This window comes from Ammodytes marinus (assembly GCF_949987685.1).
Source record: "Ammodytes marinus genome assembly, chromosome: 15".
Taxonomy (NCBI): domain Eukaryota; kingdom Metazoa; phylum Chordata; class Actinopteri; order Uranoscopiformes; family Ammodytidae; genus Ammodytes; species Ammodytes marinus.
Window position 1 is genome coordinate 17588369 of NC_137219.1, and position 23939 is coordinate 17612307.

Consider the following 23939-nt stretch of genomic DNA (forward strand, 5'->3'; position numbering starts at 1 on the left):
TTTTTTCGTGTACACGGTTAACCGTGACATCATTGTCTTCGCGCGCCCGCCGTCCTGTAGGCGCGCGCACACACACATACGCGTTCGTTCGTCTGTAAACACACAGTTGAAATGAACTACGCTCATTCACACACCTCTTATAATAGGTCCATGGCACAAACACAAACACACGTTCTCCTGACATGTGCGCCGTCATTATCGCGCTTCATTCATTTCCTGATTAATATAGCCTATCGCTTTCTACATGTCCACGTTCATGCAGGTTGAACAGGTGTTATAAAGTCTGGGCTACTTACGAGCTTAGTTCACGTCAACCGAGTAATCTTTAGGTTATCTTTCATCACTCTTCCGTGGCTGTGAGTCGAGCACCGGCACGGCGACTCCCCGTGTGTGTGTGTGTGTGTGTGTGTGTGTGTGTGTGTGTGTGTGTGTGTGTGTGCGCGCCGATACACACACACACACAGACACACACTCGCCGAGGGACAGACCGATTCGGCAGACTAGCTTTTATCATCCCCAATTAGTTTAGGCCTACTAGTGATGTAAAATCAATAAATGTGTGTCTCCAGAACATATTTAAAAACTTTGAAAAAAAGAAAATTTTAAATTTGAAGATTTTTTTTTTAAACGGTTTTCGTTTATTGATTTTTCCTAAACGGTTATGATTTACTAAACGGTTACACGTGTACACGTGCACACCCCTAATGGGGACAACACTGTTTTTGATCATTTCTGTTTATCACAAACAAGAAAAATTCCTCACTATCCGTATCGGGCAACAAGTTCAACCGGTGTTCTGCATACTGAAACAAAAATGTTCAAGTCAAGAGGATGTGGAAAGTTTACAATGTAAAAGTCATCACATTGAGCTTCATAAAAAAAAGTACTCAATTGCAATGCGAGTCCTTTACTTTCATAAGTACAGAAATCGTTGGAAGTGTTTGGCTTGTTAAAGCATTTCCGCTGTTTGGTTCATAGTCTTGTTAAACTGAACTGAATAATTCATGTGCTGCAAGATCTGTCGGCACTTGGACAACCATAGGGCCAGCCTGAATTTAGATGGGCATTTCTGTAAGCAGTCATGTTAATGTTGAAAATTGCAGACACGGCAGTCCACTGATTAGCATATTTTACAGTCAAATACTCAATAGGTTCAAATAAAAGGAACTCTGTCTGGTTTGAATTCCAGTCGAGGGGAAACGCGAATGTGCCTATTCCATGCTGATTGACTAGACAGACTGTGAGCGAAACGTGATAGAAGTCAATGTCAATTATAGCTTATACCAGCAGCTCATAGACGTGTGTGTGTGTGTGTGTGTGTGTGTGATGTCCTCATCTGAAATGTGTTTCTCCAGTCACTGCCTGACGGTGAGAAGTGTTGTGTTCTGTGTGTTTTGGGATTGAGGGATCAGCGGCGGAATGAGAAAGGCACAGCTGTGTTTCCAAACATAACTGTGGATTATCTCACTATCTAAGAGCATATGAGGGGATGAGCGATGCAGTCAGGGAGAGGGAGGGCGAGATAGGGAAGCAAAAGAAAGCTATGGTTCCACAGAAATGTGAAAAAGGCCAAAACAAGGAGCACCCTTTGGGGATCAAGTGCAGCTAGACTACAAAGACTTGTTTCCACTGAGCAGTGCGGTTCGGTGCGGGTCGGCACCCGTTTATTTGGGTTTGCATTGTAAAAAGTTAGAAAGGGTACCAAAATAAGCGAGCCAAGCCACACGTTTTTTTTATGGACCCTTTCGTTTGGGTACCAAGCTGTCCCAAAGGGGCCCAAAAGGGTGGAGCTACACACTGCAGTCCGTTGATTGGTCGACAGAATAATTTTGGGTGAGAGATAAACCGCAGTGTTTGCGCAAACCAGAATCTAGGGTGAACATGCCCTGCCGAACCGTGCCTAACCGAACTGTGCTGCTCAGTGGAAATGAGGCATAAAAGTGTATGTCAATGTGTGGGAAAGAGTATTTGCGTTCAGCAACAGCTGTGGCACTGGGATGCTTTTGGTTGCAAACACTGATGCACGTCCCCCCCTCCCCTCCCCCTGAGATCCATGCCTCAGATTAGAGCTGGTGGAGAAACGTTATCCAAATATCCAACTGTGCTCTAAATACTCTCTCCTAAACCATAAGGGGACAAAGGGAGACAGCAGGGTTAAAAAGGCATTTTCCCAAAACCTAAGATAACATGACAATGGTGGGGTGTGGAGACTGGTGTGTTGTATGTGCTGCTGATTGTATGAAAGGCCAATTAAAGCTAAAGAGGTACTGTATGTATCTATGTATGGAAAACACAAACTTGTCTTGTTTGCCAGGTAGCTGGAGCTGGATCCTACAGCGATCGGCCGCCCTGATCTCCTCCTCCTTCTTCAGTATCAGCCTCTGGAGACCCGATACCCAGTCGTGGGCCACCGTGGGGTTTACATTCTGTTTACAAGAATAACGAAGAGAGACATGAAATTGAGAAAATAATAGGAGAGAGAAAAAGAAGTATAGGGATGGGGTTAGGAAGTTTTTTTATATACTTCACAGCATTTAAACATCAATCAACCACAATTATTTAGAGACATTGTCATAATTTAAGGTAACAAAAGTCCTCTAAGTTTGATTCAGTTAAGACTGCATTTTATTGGATGCAAGTGGTTTCTAGTATCATTGCTTCTAATAAAAATATTCTCCGTATATTTAAATTACTTGAATTATGTAGAATAATCAACACAAACTACAGCTAAAATGTGAAATACCATTGCATTGGGTAATCACAGCAACTACAGTATTAGTCTCTCGCCAAACTGAACATCATAATTACATTGCAAATGTACTGGTATATAGATTTTTCTGGAAAATTAATGTAAACTGACTTATAACTTGTCAGTCAGACGGAAGACAGACATTTGTTCTTAATGTGTCATTTCTAACTTGACAAGGATATCTGACCTTTCAACATACTTCTTATTATTATAAAGAAATCTTAGCCAGGTTTCTTTCCTTCCTTTCCCCATCATCTCTCCATCCCTCCCTCCACCTCTAGGACACATGTCTCTCTGAGAGCTCCTCTGTTCCTTTGCCTCCCAGTCTGCTCCTGACAGACCCAGCACCGCAGCACAAACACAGCCTCACACACTCATGCTGTGCTGTCCTCTGCAAACCAAACCTCCATCTCAACAGCACAGACTGGCTTGTGTGAGTGTGTGTGTGTGTGTGTTTCTGTGTGTGGCCTTATGATATGACATGCTTGAAGGGGTGCAAATCAAGACTTAAGAGTCTCAAATCACCCACGCTGGCACATTCCACAGCTTGCACATTATATGCCCACTTAACAGACCAGCCCTTATGGACATCTCAGAGGAAACATGATGAATGTGATTTTAAAAAAGGTACATTGGAGGAACATTTGTCTCCGTCAACTTTTGTCAAGCTTCCAAGACTATGAATAGACAGTATAACTCTACCAATAGTTCATATGGTAAGTAAACATACCATAAAAATACAAGTACTCATTTATTCATTAGATTGTATTAGATTCTTTTATAATGACATTTTATTTTCAAACAAGTTTTATCAAACTTCCCTAAATGCTCAACAGTTCATTTGTCTCTAACTCGGTGCATGTGTTTATTGGAGTCATACAGTACCTGGTAGTTGCCTTTGAGGCTGCTGATCATGCTGGAGATCTGGTTGACCAGACTGAGGTCATGGATGAGGTTCTGCAGATCTTGGTACAACTGACCGGGGCCCATGTACAGCTTGTCTACACAGAGAAACACACACAACAAAAATAATGTTAAAAACAGCAACATTTGAGTATATTTAGAAAAAAACTAAACACAACATAACTCGCAGTGGATTGTTAAAAAATTTAAAAACTGAGATTATATCTTATTAAAAAAAGGTGTGTCTTAAACCTTATTTCAGAGCACCTACTATGATGACCATCAAATATAAAAAGTTTCATCCTTGTGTGAGGAGCTGATTTCTGACTTCAGCAGCCCCCTAATAGAAAGTTGGATACACAAGCAGAGATGAGTGAGGCTTGATTGATGTTAGAAGCAGTTAATTAATTGATCAAGCCAAACGAGACAAAGATCAATAAAGGCCAATTAATCAGTTTACCACTGGGAGCGGTGACAGCTCTGCAAACGCAGCAGTGATTCTTTACAGTGTGCTCGATCGATCTAGTTAGCTTAGCAAGTTAGCTTTCACACACACATATTGTGCAGGCTGCCTACAATATGTATGCTGCAAAGCTATGGTGTTTGTGTCTCAGTTTTTCCACTTGTGCTCAAAATATCAAACCTAATAAACCCATAAGAGTTGATGAGAGTGGTTTGTGAGTTATTGTTCTGTATCAAAAGGGAAACAACTTGTGCTTTGTGTGTACACAATCGCATAGCTCAAAGGTCTGGCAGGCCTTTCCCACGCACACACACACACACACACACACACACACACACACACACACACACACACACACACACACACACACACACACACACACACACACACACACACACACACACACACACACACACACACACACACACACACACACACACACACACACACACACACACACACACACACACACACACACACACACACACACACACACACACAAATTGGGAAGAGTAGCTTGCAGAGAGCACAGGGGGACTGCCTGTCATTTGGCCAAAATGGTCAACAGAAAAGTTATCCAGGTCATTTGATCAGATGGCTCGATGAACAATTACAGCACTCTTTCAACAAAAAAAAAAATAGTTTGTGTATCTGTGAACAAAGAGTTAAACGGCATCAGAGTCTTTGGCACGAAAATGATTCGCTTGCCTCTGCCATTCTACTTTCTCTTCTCTCTTTCCCTCTCCTCCTCCTCCTCCTCCTCCTCAGTTTTCTTATACAATAGTCACAGAGTCTGCCTGGTGCTCCGACTCCATGGCAACCCAGTGCAGTCCAGGGCAGTCCCCTCCTGAAGGTCTCGCTGACCGGGCATTCAGGGGGAACTTTTTTTCCCCTCTACTTGTGCACCACCAAATATCGCGTTTGTAGGTGGTCTATGGGAGAATAAGTCTGAAAAAATGTCTCCCCTTGAGTTTCTACACAAGACGCTGCTCAGAGACGGATACAGTCTTTGTCATCCCTACACATGCTTGAGCACCCAAACACACAAAGGAACACACTGAACACAGCAGGCCTACTAACAGTCCTGTATGTTGGTTTTAGATTTCTTTGTAGTTTTCAAAGTCTGTGACCTTTAATTGTATTGAATCCATGTCACTGGATTAAATACCAGCCACCATACAGTAATGTTATGTTTACTTAATTAAAAAGGAGGAGTCTGCAACGCCGGAGAACGCTTGTTGTCAAAATCACCTTCTGTGAATATCTGGGAATATCTCCTCAAGATCCGCTGCCTTTCCATACTTTGTGTGCGCTGAAAAAAAAAACAGCCTAGGCTCTGTAAATGGGCATGTTGCTAGATATGGTGGGCCCCCTTTGTTTACATACCCTTTGTTTGCAATTTCAGTTTTTTAGAGCCTAGGGTGTGTGTATTAACAACACCAGATTTATTTTCAGCACACACACACACACACACACACACACACACACACACACACACAGTACAGACAGGTAGTGGATCGTGAGGAAAAAGATATTCACTGATTTTAAACAAAAAGTGATTTTGACAGCAAGCGTTCTCCAGAATTGCTGACTTCATTTTTAAAGTGCGTATAATATTACATAAGAAATGATTCAGAGAAGAGTTTGCAGTTCTATTACAGTAAAGTGTTTTTATTCATTTCCCATGTCTTCCTTCTCTAATAGCGCTGTATGCAATTTTCATGGCTCATCTCATCTGCCTCGGCAAACGCTGAGACACAGGGGGTTGAATTCAGGTCAGGACAGAAATGCTGAATAAAACCTTTCGTGCTTGCTCTACGGTGGGTCTTGCGAAAAGCACGTGCAACTACACATTTCATCAGCCAGTAATATATGATGGACTCACTGTGACGTCAATACACTACTTAATATTACTTCATTTTGGCATTGTTTAAAACAGAAAGGTAATTGAACTACGAATGTTGCAATATCCTACTTGATTTGAGTTTAAATCAAACAGGCATGTCGTTTGAATCTCAATTCTTTGTTACACTGTCTGCTCATAACAAGCCCAGTGATCTTTGTATGATGTGGCTGTTGCAGTATATTTCCTCCTTAAATAGAATTAGCTGAAATTATATCAACTAAATCCAGAGTGCTTTGTTTTTGCATATTATCTGTATTAAATGTTACAGATAATAATAATAATAATAATAATAATAATAATAATAATAATAATAATAATAATAATAATATGCAAAATGATAAAGAGTAAGGAAGTATAGAAACCAACTATCGCTAAATGTACTATTCCCGCAGAAAAACACGACTTTCTGAAAGGCCAAATGCCACAAGTTTTTTCTTCTAACATAAACAAGCCTGTAGCATTATAGGAATCCCCAGCAATTACACACCTCCTACAAACAAATAGTATATTGACAACTGACATACTGACTTAAAGCAGTAGGAGTGTTACCAGTCTGGGTTATACAGCATAGAGAAGAGATTCACTAGGCAGAGAGGTGACATCATGCTGGTCACCGAGCTGCTTTTGGCTGGACACAGCGGACTGAGGAACAATCGTTTCCACTTGGTAAAAGTTCCTGGACAATGAAGGCATTCGTATGCACACCCACGTTTACCAAAAGACACACACAGAGCTGATGTTTCAAAGGGAATAAGTAAAACAGAGTGGGGAAACTGAGTGAAGGTCAGAAAGGCTATTGTAGACCAATATAGAATTTCATTCCTGTCAAGGGAATCAACAGACACTTTTTATAGCGCCGTATTCAAATCATATAATCTCATAATCAACTTCCACTTCCAATTCAATGAACTGCTGTTTGTTAGAACAAAACAATACACTGAAAAATATATCCTTTCTCAGGCCTTTAAGGAGAAGAGAGTGCACACACACTTTAATCACCACCACATTGGGTTGAAATGAGGCTGTGAAGATGTCTGGCAGTAGCAGATATATAAAAAAAAAAAAAAAAACGCCAGATGTTACTCAGGTCTGTCTGTGCCATCTGTTACATACACTCATGTAAGCGCTGTTCATATAGTCTTGTTAAGTATCACAGTGGGACAGGTGGCCTGGCAGGAGGTGGGTGCTATGGAGAAGAACCGAATGTGGCTTAAGAGGTGCTAAAAGGCCAGTGATAAAGAGGTGAAATAGTATAAGACGTGGTAGAGGGGGAACGTGTGGAAACTCACTTGTTGATATTTTCAGCATAGGAAGATGAGGAAGAGTACATGTATACACTCCACTGCACATGCTGTCATCCTGCATAAAAACCTCACACAGCAGGGACACTAACACAACTGTAACACCACTGTTACACCTGGCTTTAAAAGACTGCATATTATGCAAGTGTATTGCTAACATTGGAATGGAGCGAATAGAGAGAAAGCTATAGTGCAGTGTGTATTTCAATGGTGCCTATTCCAACCCACTATCCTTTGCCTTTGACCCCAGCTTGAATTGCAAACATCCATTGACGCACCAGGCATAAAACGCTATCAAACTACGCACAGAGGGAATGCATGTCAATATATGTACACACACACACACACACACACACACACACACACACACACACACACACACACACACACACACACACACACACACACACACACACACACACACACACACACACACACACACACACACACACACACACACACACACACACACACACACACACACACACACACACACACACACACACACATCCTAGAATAAAAACTGCAGTGCTGCGACCACAAAAACACACACCCCCGTTACGCCTCTTGATCTGGTCATTTTAAAGTGGTCGAGCAGCTGTCTGTGACAGAGGAGAACCCAGTGGAAACGCTGAAATCATCGCATTTAGCAGCCATTAGACCATTTCAGAAAGGGAAAAAAATGCATACTGGGTGCTGGATGGTCTGTGCAGGCCAGGGCTGACACCATTATAGAAAGGCAGTGTTTCCCCTACCATTATACAGGCCTGGCGGGCCCGCCAGGCCAACGGGACCCCCCGCCAGGCCAACAGCAGCCTGACTTTAAAAAAATAAAAATAAAAAAATTAATTGATTCCGTAATAATCATTTGCGAGCGTCTGCGCGGCACTGTCGGTCTACCCCTCGTGTGCGCCTGTCTTTACAACCTCTCGTTTGATCATCCCATCAGCTGATCTGTGTGTCTGCGTGTGTGTATGTGTTCTGCGCGCGGCGCGATGCGCGTGTGCATTCGGTGCACACTTGTTAGACACGGAAGCCAATGAGCAGGAGCATGACTAGCAAGCAAACGTTGAACTAATGGCGAAAATAAAACCAGCGCCTGCTCTGTGGAGATATTAAGGACTCAGTAACAGGGACGTTGAACAAGAAAAAGTGCTGAGCAAAATTTAGAAAGTTAAAATCGCTACGTCGCCGTGGCAACACAACCAATCTTTATCAACAGCAGAGACAGCGCTGAAAAAACGGCATGCACTCGTTTCAGTAAGTTTACAGAAGTGCCTCACTGCTACTGCCTTTGGCATTTTTCTCAGAAAAGCATTAATTTGTTTTCAGGAGACATATTAATTTATTTATTGTTTTAACTGTTAAGTTATCTTGAAAACAGCAGGCCATAGCCTACAAGCTTTATTTTTTTGTATTTTCAATGCTAGGCCTACTTTATTTTTATGTTTTAAATTGAGAAATAGGCTAGATGAAATATAATGGTCGGAATAGGGAAGTTGCCTTAAGAAGCACACATGTTGATAGGCTAATCATGATGTGTAGCCTATGTTAATTAATTAATTTTCAACAAGGCTATTTGCATGAAAAATAAATTAAAACAATGTTTCAGTAGGCTAGCTTCAAGGTGAGGTGATTCAGATTATTCCAGAAATGAGTACTAGACAGGACTTGTCTATATTAGATCTTAGTGTTTATTGTTTTTTTTCATTGAAATCCACGTGTTTTTCTTCAATAGATTACGTGGCTTGTATCTCCAAATTATTACAGAAAATAGTTATAGGCAGGACATATGACAGTTGTTTACAGAGCACAGAATTTCGCCTCTCAAAGTGCACCAGATTGATGTATTTAACTTTAAAAGGATAAGGTTTCTTCTGCAGGGGGATGCCCCCAGACCCCCCTAGAAGGTCCATTCTCACCCAGCAGGATCTATCCTGATCTAAATCCTGTGAGAAACACCACATGTACAAACGTACTGATGAATGTGAAAGTATAACCCTATGCCCTCATTTTTAACGGGCTGTCAAAAGAGGCTCATCCCAAATGGGGTTCGTTTTGGTCAATGTCTTCTAGAAATTTGGTACGCACGTGGCGCGCATACTCTTTATCAGCTCTTACCACCGGGCCTAAAAAATATTCTAGGGGAAACACTGAAAGGCTCTATATGACCAGCAGGAAACAAATATTTATTTATTTATAAAGTAGGCAACAACTAGTCATGTGTTGGCTCCTATTTCAGAGACTCATATTTCCATGACCTATACAGTGATCAAACCTCAACTACTTAGCATTTTCTGACAATTAAGCTAACTGAACCCTCTTGTACCTTTCCTACAAAACCCTTTTCTCCAGTTTTTGGAGAAAAATCAGCAGAACATTCAGAGAGGTAGACTCATTTTAAAATAACGGGAATGTGACACAGCGGTTCGTACTTGGCTTGGCGTTGATGACCACCTTCTCCCCAGAGTGGGGTGTTGGGTAGTGGCTGTTGTCGGCCATGTCCTCACTGGATCCAAACTCTAGCGCTTCCACAAAGCCCAAAGGCACGCTCCACTTCAGAAGGTACTTCTGGTCCAGTGGGGCATTGCCACTGCCGCTCCCGCTGCCGTCTTGAAATCTGGACGGAGCAGAAAGAGACAAAGTGGTTCATAACACTTTTTTGTGGAGAATATGTTAATCTTCCGCACTGTGTGAGGAGTAAAAGCCAAGGAGAAGGTAGGAGAAGGTAAAAAAATACTATCATTGTCAGTGGAGGAGGCCCAAGGAAGCCATTTTTGAAGGAGCAAATGTCACTCTTTTAGAAAATCAGTTTCCCAAAAGTAGCATTTGGTGACCAACATGTTACAATTACAGGATAAGAGAAAAGCAAGGAACGGGGCTCTCCATCAGTCTTGGCTGAATAGCAAGCCGCAGTATACATGGGTTCAAGCCCAGAGACTTATATAGTGCGGTCAGAAGTCACCCCAAGGACACCTCTTACGTACAATGCTTACCAGCTTTCTCTGCTCTCGAGACTTGCATTTCAGTTTAGTTGTACTGAAGGGAAATCCTAGTTGAATTTAACATTCCCTTGCAATAGGCAAACTATACAAACAAGTCCGGAGCAACAATATACACACAACAATCAGTTTCTAAAATAAAAAAATAAAAAAATGGCAAAATGATTACAGGACATTGCACCCAAGGACAGAAGAAGGTGCAAATTAAAAGGAGAGATTTAGAACAGGTCTTTGGTTTTTGCGGCCCCTCTTACCGGATATTGGGCGTGGCACACATGAGGACATCATTGAGCAGGAAGAGGCGTCGCTCCTTGGTTTTGATGATTTCACCGCGCTCGTTGTAGACCGTCTCCACCATGTCGTCTGAGCGGATCAGGTAGCGGCTGCCATTACTCAGAAGCTAAGGGACAGGGATGACAAGTCGGAGTGATACTAAGTGAACAGAGTTTGCATCTTAGATTTAAAAGTTCATGTTTCAGTACTGAGTTAACAATAGAATGTAGCCAGAGAGACCCCACATTCTGCTAACCTTAATGGCTTTAACAAGTAAAAAATCCAGATACATTTTAGCCCATACTGCTGCTGATGAAATCTGATAGTGAAGTCAAGGGGAATTTGGAATCAAGGCTTTCCCAGAGTATTTAATTCTCAAAATTCAGCCAGGCCGGCAACCTTTGCTTAGTGTCATCACGCTCTTCCTTCCCCCATGTTTCCTCTTACTCTCAACTGTGAAACCAGCTGCTGTGGGCCACAGCATATAATATAAGGCTATCAACAATGACTGAGAAATTAAAGGCTATGGGGAACACAACTCCCCCTGCCCCAGGAAGGGTATCCTGTACACACACACACACACACACACACACACACACACACACACACACACACACACACACACACACACACACACACACACACACACACACACACACACACACACACACACACACACACACACACACACACACACACACACACACACACACACACACACACACACACACACACACACACACACACACACACACGAGTGGGTGGCTACATAAAGACAAATAATTACAACTTGGGGAGAGCTGCTGTTTGTGCACATGCAGTATGCTATTGAGTCAAGCGAACACTTGAGATTTGAGAAAATGTGAAGCTCAAGGGCTTAATGGCCGCCCACACTGTGACAGAGACAAATGCCACAGCATATGTCGAAAGAATAAAACATGAGCCAAACATTTGCACACTGACTGAGCACTGAGTACATCATCAACTCTTCATACTTCAACTGCATATTAAAATAGGCACATCGCAAAAGAGGACAAAAACATGATGATTCAAGACACGACCCACAGAAGGCTATGGCATTATACTGTGCAATGGGCAGACCTTATTGAGGTAGCGTTCGTTCATGGCCTTTGCAATGTGACGGATCTCGCAGCGCTGGTCAGCTTCCCTCTTCTTTTCGTTGAGCTTCTCTGCCAGCGTCTCCAGTTCAGTCAGGGCCATCTGCAGGGGCAGACGGTCTGCATGACCCACTGGTGTGTTCCTCAGCATGTCCTGATGGGGATGCACACAGAGGTCATACATTAGTTGATTGCACACTGAGGACCAATCTCTTTGCCCTTTTTTTCATTAATGTTATGAGAAAAACTACAATTATACAACTCTGACTAAATCTACACAATCACATCCACTGCCATTTAATGGAAGCATGCTCTCTCCACTCATACATTTTTTGGTATTAATATACCACAAAGAAATGGATAAATGATAATAGCGAGGATGCAGATTAACATCCCTTGGTATTTGTAGCATTTAAACTGCTGTCATACATGTTTATGTAACCAATGTCCCATATAGTGTCAAATGTTTTCTGCAAGAGACACAGGAAAAGCAAATAAGCCTGGGTTGGAATGAAAGAGGGCTGAGGAAACCATTTCCCTTGCCTCCCTATGAGGTGGCAAAAAGGAAAAAAAAAAAGAAAAAAAGTTCCATGTTTTTTTTGTGTATGGCACTCCCTCTGCTGGTGAATGTGTTTACTACACAGTCTCCTGTAAACTGCAGTTCTCTGTTATTCTGAATTGGTTGTACCTGAAGGAGCAGAATGAACTGTGGGAACCTCTGGATAGGTTTCATCATCAGGCCGTACAGAGTCATTCTGTCACTGCTGGTCTCCTGACGTTGCTGTTGGTGAGAAGATGAAATGTACTGAAGTGCATAGCTTTTAAATAAAAAGTGATTTCGGAACAGGACTAAGAGAAGCATGCTAGCAAAGTACAGAGTTGTATATATATATATATATATATATATATATATATATATATATAGATTGATATATATATCAATCTTCCTCTGTGCGTCTCAATTTTGTTTGCTAGCTGTCTCGTCTCCCGCCGCCTGCCCCATCTGTGTGTGTGTGTGTGTGTGTGTGTGTGTGTGTGTGTGTGTGTGTGTATGTGTGTGTCAATATTTTTGCCTATGAGTACGACGATGGTGAATGAATCGGCATAGGCATATGTGGCAGTGCAGCGCTGTCTGTTGTGGAGACAGAAGTTACGAGAGACGGAGAGCGAGAGAGAGAGAGAGAGAGAGAGAGAGAGAGAGAGAGAGAGAGAGAGAGAGAGAGAGAAACAAACTGTAGCAGGCTATACAGCTGTTTATAAACAGGTATAAAAGTGTCATAAAAGTATGCGATTAATTTAGATTAATTAATCACAGAGCGCTTGACAGCCCTTATATATATATATATATATATATATATATATATATATATATATATATATATATATATATATATATATATATATATATATATATATATATATATATATATATATATATATATATATATATATAATCATATATATATATATATATATATATATATATATATATATATATATATATATATATATATATATATATAAGGGCTGTCAAGCGCTCTGTGATTAATTATATATATATATATATATATATATATATATATATATTAGTGGTGGGCCGTTATCGGCGTTAACGTGCTGCGTTAACGCAAAACTTTTATCGGCGATAAAAAAAATATCGCCGTTAATCTCTTATTCCACCTCCTGTTCGGCTCAGGGGAGATGGTTCCCTCCATGGCCGATGGCTATTCGCCGTCAGGGTGAACCCCCTTCCGTGTGTTCTCTGGTCGGGTAATAATAGCCGGGGGCCGTTGTTGACACTTGAGGAGCCTTTATTGCAGGAGCGAAGCTTCTCTCACACACCCGCCGCTCTCTCTCTCCATCACTTGCCCACGACACACACCACCTGGCTGCAGGATCGCTAATGTAACACTCAGCGCCAAACCCCCTTCACAAATCTGTCTATTCAATGTTTACTTATGAATGTATCCATGTACGTAACTCTGACATGTACATAACTTAATTTATTGTTAATAATATGGTCTGTTTATAAATTCGGCATATGATTAAAGCATCTAAACGCCCGTAATCATGTTAAACGTTTACTGTTTTTAAGTTATTAATGCCACTCGCTCCCGCAGATACACAGCAGAGGGAGGTCTTATATTCAGCCATTGCTAAAGGGAGTGCTGTATTATGGAACGGCCGCTGTGGTACGAAATTCCAGTCTCAACAATGTTTCCTACACGAAATTATAACTCTAGCGTCTACAGCCCGTTGTTTTCATGTAGTGTAACTTGTGTAATGTGTTACATTATTCAGCTGTTGCCGTGATGTCGGCTAACGTTGATGCTAATGATAACTAGCTCTCCGTCGCACAATAGACTGTAGGTTGGTGTTGCAGCCAGCTGTTAGGTGAAGCGCTGTCCCACAGGTAAAAGCCATGGACCTATAAAGCCTGTCCAATATTCACTCTAGTCCAGCTTCTTGAAAAGTTTATAAGGACTTTATTATTTATGTAAAAATTATATTTAATGTTTCACTTGAAGCACAAAAGTAATGGCTTTATTTTCTGTTATAGCCTATAGCCTACCCAACAAATTAGTTTTTTCGTTTTTTTTAAGCACAAAAAACAGTGCAATGTTGTGATTTTTAGCCTTATATCTGATTAAATTGTTAGAATATTATTTGTTCGCAATAATTAGACACTCGTTCTGATGACGAAATGAAAGCCACCTGGCTTGAGAAACACGTTCTCAAAGACTTACTTTGAGTCATTATTTAGGAGCACACACATATTATGAATGAATTCAAATGAGCCATTTTAATCTAGATTAATCTAGATTAATTCCAAAATTAATCTAGATTAATCTAGATTAAAAAAATTAATCTATGCCCACCTCTAATATATATATATATATAATATATCACACAGATTTGTGCAGTTTGGAGTAAATGTATTCAGCATTATTGTAAAGAAACAATTCCATTCGTCTTTTATGCAATGTGAATAGCAATACTGTGTATCGGCAACTTAACAGCAAGAATTTGACGATGAATGGTTGATAAAAAAAATTCTTGTTAGTAAAAATTAAATAAGAAAATTAGTATTAATTTGGTACTTGTTTATAAGTAGTAGTATTAGTTTAATACTTGGATGTTCTCAAACCTTGAGGAATTCCAGGAAGACAGGTTTGGCGGCACATGTCTTCCTTACCACTGCCATCGCAGTGCTGAAGTTGTTCACATATTCACTGTAGGCATCCAGCACCATGGACTTTGAGAACTGTTGAGAAACATGTTTAAAAGATTAGTGCCTTTCATCCACCTACATTAACAGTACCTTGGAAAAAGACATTAAAAAATGTCAAACCACAATCATTTTTGTCCTTATAGTACAGGCATTTTGTGAGAAAATATGGGTGGACCTCTCAAAAATTGCAAAAGAAACCATTTCAACTGTTTTTGACTCATGAATATGTAATTAATAACATACAAAAGTCTTAAGGAATCCAAGCGGTGGAAAGTTATTTTCTAAGGGGTTTCTTAACCATACCTTTATGTCAATTTTCGGCTTCCTAAAGTACTGTTTTATGGTGGAGGGGATATGTGCAAAATTGTTAACCTTTTCAGAAAAGCTTGAAACTTGGTACACTTATACAGTTTGGGGCTCTGAACATTTTCAGATATTAAGCCATTGCAAAATTTAATCATGGTTGCCATGGAGACCATTTTACTTTCCGCCATAGCCTAATTATGCATTTTTCATCATAACTCCTGAACCAAACATAATACCACATAACTAGTGAGGTCTAACCATATGTTTTCATGGTCAGGGATTACTATGATACCACACAACATCAGAAACAGTTAAGGTCAATAGTTAAGGGTGAATCCAATGTTAATTTTTATTTATACATTCTTTTCTGATATCCACAGAAATCGTTCATTACTGTCCATATCAACCAACAACTTTGTTTAACAAGAGATATGGTACAATGCATGTGCAAATAAATGATTAACTATGAAGTCATAATATTCATTTGATTTAATTTTCTTGCCATAAATGTATTAAATGTTTTCAAGATAACAATGTCAAGTTATTTTTGGGTAATTTTTGCCTTTATTAGTTAGAGAGAGAGATCAGAACCATATGACCCGACAGCAGACCTGAAACTCATATGGAAAACTGCCATCCTGTTTGTCTCACAAAGGCCAGCATGGTCTAGTATGATGCAATTTGCACAGCATGGCAATCACCCGGGGTAAACATCCTTTGTGTTTACCCCATTGGTTGATATGAGACGTAGTGACCCTACATGCATCTACTCCGCATGTAAGTTCCTATGTGAACATGCCCACTGCCACAATTCCACCCCAATCATCAAGTTTTATCAACCACTGGTGGAAGGCATTTTCTTATGAAAGCAGCTGAGCCAGAGGTTAGTGACTTGGGGGCTTCCACACTGATATGAGTTGTTGGGGTCCATTGGGCATGTTATGGTTGAAGCTGGGAAGAGGAAGTGATAATGATTTTCTATGCAGCCATTGTGCACATTATGACAGGGAAGATGTTTGGATGGGATTTGCATTGAAAGAGTCCTTAATTGCCTGATTCTGCCTGATGCACTTGTTGTAACTCCCCATTAGCTGCAAGGAGATCCAAAATACTATGATGAAGAGATGTCATCAGCAGATGATACCTGCTGGAGATCGTTTATAAAACTCTGGTGTCAATTAAGTTGCTGCAATATATGCAAAGCTGATAGACGATGTCTGCAGAGAAGGCTTGCCATTCTGATGTGATTCTCAGAATAAGATGACTTCTCAAATGCAAAACTGAATCCTTAAAATCCATTGGTAGACATATTTTGCAAGTTTCTGAGAATTGGGAACTTCACCTTGAAACAATATCAGAAATGCTTCCTTTCATGGCAGTATCAGGGCATAATCTCTACACAAAATCAGCTCACATCATATCTGCACATCATATGTGCAGACAGGGCCGCCCATAAGGGGTAGAAAGTGTGAAAGCTTTCTAGGGCCGAGCCACTTGGGGGGCCCATGGTCTTTGGAAGCCAAGAACCTACCTAGATAACCTTTATTTTTCGATTTTTAGATATTTATGTCAATATCTATTCAAAGTTGGGTGTTTACACAGAGCCGCGGCTCCGCTTAAGGCCATTTAAAAAGCAGTAGAAAAGCTACTTGTGTTTGGGTGTGGATGTGAAAAGTATTTGGACCCCATGAAAAAACAGGTTGGATACCTTTTGTAGTTCTTCTACATTCTTATAAACAGGACAGGCTAGTTACTCTGCCATTGTACTGAGTCTACAAAGAGGTTTAAATTCTCTCTCCCCATAAAGTACATTTTTGTGAAAAAGAATTTCCCTTTGGGGACTATAACTTCTAAAGGCTTTGACATAAGTCTTCAGGTTGACACGGCCAGCCAGGTCTGACCAGTTTTTCAGAAACCTGGCCAATTGACCAACCAGCCGAGTGATACCACAATGAAGCTGACGAGCAGCATCATCCTGTTTTAATCATTGTAACCAACAAGGTCCTGCTTTCTGTATTGGTTATTCATGTAGAGAACCGCCTTTTTTTTCTTTTTTGTGTGAAGAATTTGTTGTTGATGTTAATTTTTAAGCGTTATTTATTTCAACAATACCACGAAAATATTTCAAATGATTTATTGTCATGTGCAGAAATACAAAAGAGTGCAATATTTGGTGCAGTCAATTAGTGTAAATGTATCTTATACCAGAAACTAGTAGCATAGAAAACGTGCAAATTGTGAAAAAACTTTTAGATTGCTTTAGTGGATACTAAAGAAGAACAATCTCTCTGTGTGAACTGATTATTTTGTAGAGATCTGCTGATCTGTTAAACAATTGTGTGAGTGGGTATTCAAAATAAAGGTATGCTGGGCTAAGATATTTTTTGGGCATTGTTATGCTTTATTGATAGTGCAGAGAGACAGAGGTGAAATGGGGCAGAGAGGGGAGTGACATGCAGAGAACGACCGCGGGCGGGAATCGAACCCGGATCTGCTGCTGGGCCCGGCCCGGGGGGGGGACGCCCTACCAACTGAGCTAAGGGCGCCCAACCTTAACTGTTTCTGATGTTGTATGTGGTATCATAGTAATCCCTGACCATGAAAACATAGGGTTAGACATCACTAGTTATGTGGTATTATGTTTGGTTCAGGAGTTATGATGAAAAACACATAATTAGGCTATGGGGAAAGTAAAATGGTCGCCATGGCAACCATGATTCGATTTTGCAATGGCTTAATATCTGAAAATGTTCAGAGCCCCAAACTATAAAAGTGTACCAAGTTTCAAGCTTTTCTGAAAAGATTAACAATTTTGCACATATCCCCTCTACCATAAAACAGCACTTTAGGAAGCTGAAAATTGACATAAAGGTATGGTTAAGAAACCCTTTAGAAAATAACTTTCCACCACTTGGATTCCTTAAGACTTTTAGTATGTTGTTTATTACATATTCATGAGTCAAAAACAGTTGGAATGGTTTCTGTTGCAATTTTTGAGAGGTCAGGTTATATAATGCCTGGACTATTATTGCATACACCACTGATTCTCAAGACTATGGTACACATATCACCAGTGATATTTGAGCTCCCTCTAGTGGTATACGGAGGAATCTCAGAAATATGTTTTTTGAATGTAAATTTAAAATAAAAAAAAAAGTAATACTATCAAAACAATCAAAAATGTCAAATGAAAATACTTTAAATATGAACCCACTGAGATTGTAGCGATTCCTCTGTAATTTGTTGGGGTTTTGGGACAACCAATTGGCTCATCCCCCTTACACCACGTCTCTGGTAGATTTGCAATATCACTGGCACTCATCTCAATAAATTCATAACGTCTGCTCCCCAAACAACATGCGGAGTAGCTAAGAACCTAAATGGTCTGTATTCTGTATAGAAATGCACAACAACACAATAACTTAACTGAAAACGTGTCGCCTGTTTGTGGACATCGTTGGAGTTTCTGAAGGAATTGCATTGTGCTGCAAAGATTTTGAATAAAATAAATAATAAAATAAACAACTTTAAATGTTGATGAGTGTTTCAAAATGACTATATATTTATATTATTTAATTTAATTTTATATATGCACTAGGGAGTATTCCATTCCCAAAATAAGCTCCTGGTGTGATAAGTCATGTTGCTTTATGATGGGATGAGAATAGTGAGGTTAGAGGGCAGTGAGCAGACTTTTGACTGAGTCTCACATAGGTCTCAGTGCTCCTCTGATGTCATGCCAGGGGTCGATTTTCAGACAAAAACAAGGTAATGATGTAATGGGCAGGACTGCAGGTTGTCTGTTTTGACGACGCTCAGCACTTTGCCAAAACTATCATAAATAGCATAAATGATTAGGAGGATAACAGGAATTTATGGGTACCACAGCTAGTGTATGTTTAACAGTTTTGGAGCAGTTCTTAGTAAAAAGGCTATTCAATGACAACTTACCGATGCCACAAAGACATCCCCGATCATCTCCAGGCTGTCCCACTCTGCCACTCGGCTGGCCAGGGCGATCTGGAACAGGAAGTGGCTCTGCAGAATCTCACGCACACGATAGAAGGTCATCTTCAGCTTCCTGTCACTTAGCAGCCTCGGCTCAATCTGCGACAGGGGCTTCTCATAATGCTGACGGAGCAGACAAAGTCAACTGTTATAACACAAAAAAACTTTAAAGTGCATTTGGCAACTCATTTCAGCAGTCATCTTTTACCTCTAATATCTTTTTCAGTGCATCAAGATAGTTCTTCTCGCTCTCCAATATAGATCCCAGTATACATCTCCTCACCAGCTGGATAGGAAAAATTCCCAAACCACATTTATTAAAAAGGCATTTGGCATAATTTTTCTCAAACATGTATTTTCAAGAATTGCGTGAACTGGACTAAAAAGGTAAAAGAGAATGTGTGTTACCTGCTGCTGTGAAAGACCCTCTGGTGCTGGACACAGCACTGGCTCAACGTTAAAACAATCCACCTCTATGAAGAGTTCTGACTCCTCATCCTCAAAACAGCCCGACTTCCTCTCTAAAATATCAAGAAGAGAGAATTTGCAAAGCATCGTGAAAAAAAATTATTGCAATTATACAAACAGGCCATTATGCTGATGCTGAAGGGATAGACGGAAAAATGCTCCCATGGCCCAACTATGTTCCTATTAAACACTGAAACATTCCCATTACCACAAGTAAAAACTGTGTATAGCTGAAGGGGTTGCTGTTAATGGAGGTAAACTGCCTTTAAATGGATTGCATACCGTTACAGAATGACTTGGTTTTGATGTAAGAGCGTCCCTTCTTCACTGCAGCTTTGGTTTTCTCCAGCCCATCTTTGGTCCCGTCCTTAGCTGCCTTCACCAGCTTTTGCATCTTTGATGAGACAAAAACACACTGTATATCTGTATCGCAAAAGTAACAGAAAGGTAATTTGTTTTTTCACAAACCTGAATTTCAATCCAAAGGGAGGTTAAATCTACTTTGTCTAAACCTATGGTTAAAAAAAAAAGAAGCTACGGAATTGAGCTAAGTAGGAGTAGTGTTAGAGTAGGGAAGAAGGTAGATGGCAGATCATGTAATACAGGATTACAGGAGGGTTTACCAGAGAATGAGACAGTGACTGGGACATCAGCTAAAAGTATCATAATGCTGAGGGACAATTCAGTTTTACATAGTTCCAATAGCTATAGCTCACTTTCAAAATACATTATAACTGATCTAAAAGTAGTAAAATGTGTAAATACCACTAATATTTTCTGTTACAAAATGCTAGTGTTAATCTAGTTAATCAATGGCTACTATCCATCAAAATACAACTCCATTGCTGGTGTCTCAGTTTACAGTAGGAAACCTAACACCTGTTACCCATGAAAGCATAAACATAAAATGAGAAAGGGTCAGTGCAGCAGACATGGAGGCAAATGAACCATCACCAGTACAACCATCACCACCACCACCACCACCTCCACAAGTCATTCACATCAGAGCGGGATGAGGGATACCGAGTCAGTGAGAGATGCCCAGAGTGGTTAGCTAGACTCAAGAGTAAAGCCGTGGGAACTACTTTCTCTAGCACACACACAGGCGAGGTGAGCCTCAGGTAGTTTACCTTCTGCTCGCGTTTCTGTTTTAACTGCTGCAGCTCTACCGTTCCCACTGTATTTGCCATTAGATCTTTCATCTTTTTCTCATAGTGTTCTTTCAAGCGTGTCAGATCTTGAGAGAGCTAAACAGAAGCAAAGCAGGCGTTACTGGTTATGGTTTTGGAATGAACTTGCACCTCAGAGTCACGGAAAACTCTTATAATGATATGTGTGTTGCTAGACTGCCGACTATATCCTGTCTATATCCAAAAGAATAATTTTGCATCGGGGGATAAAATTTACTTTTCAAGAGGGCACGCCATCACTTGATCTGAAGTTATAGGGCATTTTTTCCTTCTTTAAGGCCACTAAAATGTTGTTAAAGCGCACTTGTAAAATGGACTAGAAATGCATAGGTACTTAATCTGTATCAGTAAGATCCTATTTGATTTAAATACAATGTAATAACATTGAGAGTTTGTGACAATTGTCTACAAACACAACATTGACTGTTTTGTTTGAAATAAATATTAAGCAACTTAATACAATTGTTCATAATGCTGTCTAAAATTAAAATTACTGGGGGCACTTTTCACCCACTACTTTCTAAGTCACTTGGCCTTTGAGGTACTATTATAGTATTTGTAGTTACCCAAATCAATTATTGTTGTTTTGTTTTTTTACCTCGGTATACTGGGAACTAAGTGAAGTTGAATTCTCAAAACCACAAGCCAAAACATTACAGATTGAAGCAAGCTGACTGTAGGCCAGAGTGATCTCTCTCAGGTCTGCAGAAGCAAATGGACTGTTGATTTTCACATTCCACGCACACATGGACATTACATTATTGAAATCTTTAACCATCAACAAAAATAAGAATATGTATATACCTCCAGTATCAGCTTTTAATCTTAAATGACATATTTGGTGGTTGAAAAAAAAACAAAAAAAAACAAGCCTTCTCACCAAATTCAACAATGACAAATAAAACAAACCCCTGCTTTAGCCACTGCTGTCATCCACCCAGCAGCAGAGGTAACAGTAACATGGCAAAGAGTTATTTGTAGGCTGTGATGCTGATGGAATAATGTGAGGGAGACTGTTATATAACGCACATGTGTTTTCCTCTGCGGGGGCTTCCCTCTCATGAAGGCGTTGGGCAGGCCGTTCTCAGAGCGACCCTCCCCGTCGCTGGCCTCGTCGTAGCTCTCAAACTCGCTGGAGCTCCAGCCGTTGTCCATGGAGCTGCCGAAGCCGCCCTCCTCGCCCAGCTCAACGTCATCATAGATCATCTCATCCGGATCTGTGGGGGAAGAACCAGGACAGAGAAGGTTTTATCAGGAGATGCAATGTTTTGGCTAGAACTTTTTAAGTAGATTTAAGGGCCTACAGAGCTATTTGTGTATTGAGTGTATGCCGATGAAAACAATAACAATATTCAGCACTCAAAGAGAATAGCTTTGAAATAAATCCTACCTTTGTAAAGATTATTATGTTCAATATTCGCTGAGAGCAAATTAAATGGGATTTAGTGCTGTGTTCCTGTTAACGCTTTCAATAAAAATGGTTCTACTTTGCTCAAATCATGTGCTTTATATAAAAAAATATATATATTTACAGTCATGCCCGAAATTATTCATACCCCTGGCAAATTCTGACTTAAAGTTACTTTTATTCAACCAGCAAATGTTTTCTTCATTGGAAATAACACAGGCTTCTCCCAGAAGATACCAAAACACAAAGCAAAAGTGGTAAAGAAATGGTTAACGGACAAACACATTAACGTTTTACAGTGGCCCAGCCAGAGTCCTGACTTGAATTCAATTGAGAATCTGTGGAGGGAGCTAAAGATCAGGGTGATGACAAGGAAACCCTCCAACCTGAAAGAGTTGGAGCTCATTGCTAAAGATGAATGGGCAAAAATACTAGTGGAGACATACAAAAAGCTGGTCAGCAATTATAGGAAGTGTTTGATTGCTGTAAGAGCCAATAAACACTTTTTCTATTGATTATTGAGAAGGGTATGAATCATTTTGACCATGCCACTTTTTTGTTCAAATGTAAATAAAAGCTGAAAAAATGTTTTCTCACAATGATGCCTCTTGTACATAGTCTTATTATCTTCTGGGAGAAGCCTGTGTCATTTCCAATTAAGAAAAAACTTGTTGGTTGAATAAAAGTAAGTTTAAGTAAAAATTTGCCAGGGGTATGAATAATTTCGGGAGTGACTGTATATAAAAAAGAAAGGTCAAATTAATTGAATGGCTATTGTATTGGATTACATTCCAGAATACACAAACAGCAGCATAATGTTCCCATGCAAATGCCTAAATGAATAACTGAATTTAAAAAAAGGAAAGAAAAAAAGGACACAAGAAGCGAAAGTGAGCGGCGCCGACAGACTTCAGGCTACAGACAGAAACTGAAATACTGAATTTGTGAAAGACAGGAATGAAAAATACATTTCCCAAACCTGTGTTGGAGTCAGAGTTATCTCTGGGCACGTCATCATAAATCACCTCATCTGGATCTGTAGCGAAGAGGAAACATTCATGAGAAGTAATCCATGACTTTTCACATCACACAGCGAGGGGTTCTACACACAACAAACAGGATCTCATCTAAAAGAAAAGCACACACAAGGGTCTGCTTCCTCAAAAGAACAGGGGAAGGAAGCGTCTGGGATTCCAGTTGTTTCAAAAGAAGAAGAAAAAAAGATAATGGCACCCTGAGGGCATGCACTGCACTGTGTGTGCAGAGGCAATAACAGAGAACTCATAACACAAACAGCAGTTTTCTTTCCACGGAAATTAGACATGCAGCTCCAGTACATGAACATTTCTTGTTCTTTCCTTACTTTCCATCCATGCCGTGTTGGCAGGATCCGACGCCCACTTAGCCAAAGCATCCTCTTCTCTGATAGGTGGATACTCTTCACTGAAAACACTTGAGAAAACATGCAAAATATTGTCATTATCAGTATTAAGACAAAAACAAAGTAATAATTCTATATTTGGTTATTGACATATTCGATAATATTTGTAAAGTGAGTCCATGTATCACTTACATGAGGTCCAGCAGTCATTTATAATTTATAATATATTGG

At 40.2% G+C, this 23939-nt stretch overlaps 1 protein-coding gene across 2 annotated transcripts in view; it reads right to left on the bottom strand.

Moving 5' to 3' along the window:
* arhgef10 (Rho guanine nucleotide exchange factor (GEF) 10) overlaps positions 1–23939 on the bottom strand; it is a 63126-nt gene that overhangs the window by 19613 nt on the left and 19574 nt on the right. The window contains exons 6-20 of one of the 2 annotated variants that reach the window (XM_080041875.1): positions 23691–23779; positions 23307–23363; positions 21949–22136; positions 20860–20976; positions 20012–20123; positions 19670–19782; positions 19470–19547; positions 19205–19384; positions 14864–14980; positions 12404–12496; positions 11699–11869; positions 10579–10724; positions 9758–9942; positions 3635–3750; positions 2299–2426 (exon numbers count right to left, since the gene is read on the bottom strand). In XM_080041875.1, the coding sequence (XP_079898001.1) occupies positions 2299–2426; positions 3635–3750; positions 9758–9942; positions 10579–10724; positions 11699–11869; positions 12404–12496; positions 14864–14980; positions 19205–19384; positions 19470–19547; positions 19670–19782; positions 20012–20123; positions 20860–20976; positions 21949–22136; positions 23307–23363; positions 23691–23779 (1890 nt within the window). The remainder of the gene's footprint in view (positions 1–2298; positions 2427–3634; positions 3751–9757; positions 9943–10578; positions 10725–11698; positions 11870–12403; positions 12497–14863; positions 14981–19204; positions 19385–19469; positions 19548–19669; positions 19783–20011; positions 20124–20859; positions 20977–21948; positions 22137–23306; positions 23364–23690; positions 23780–23939) is intronic. The other variant, XM_080041876.1, reaches the window with a different exon arrangement.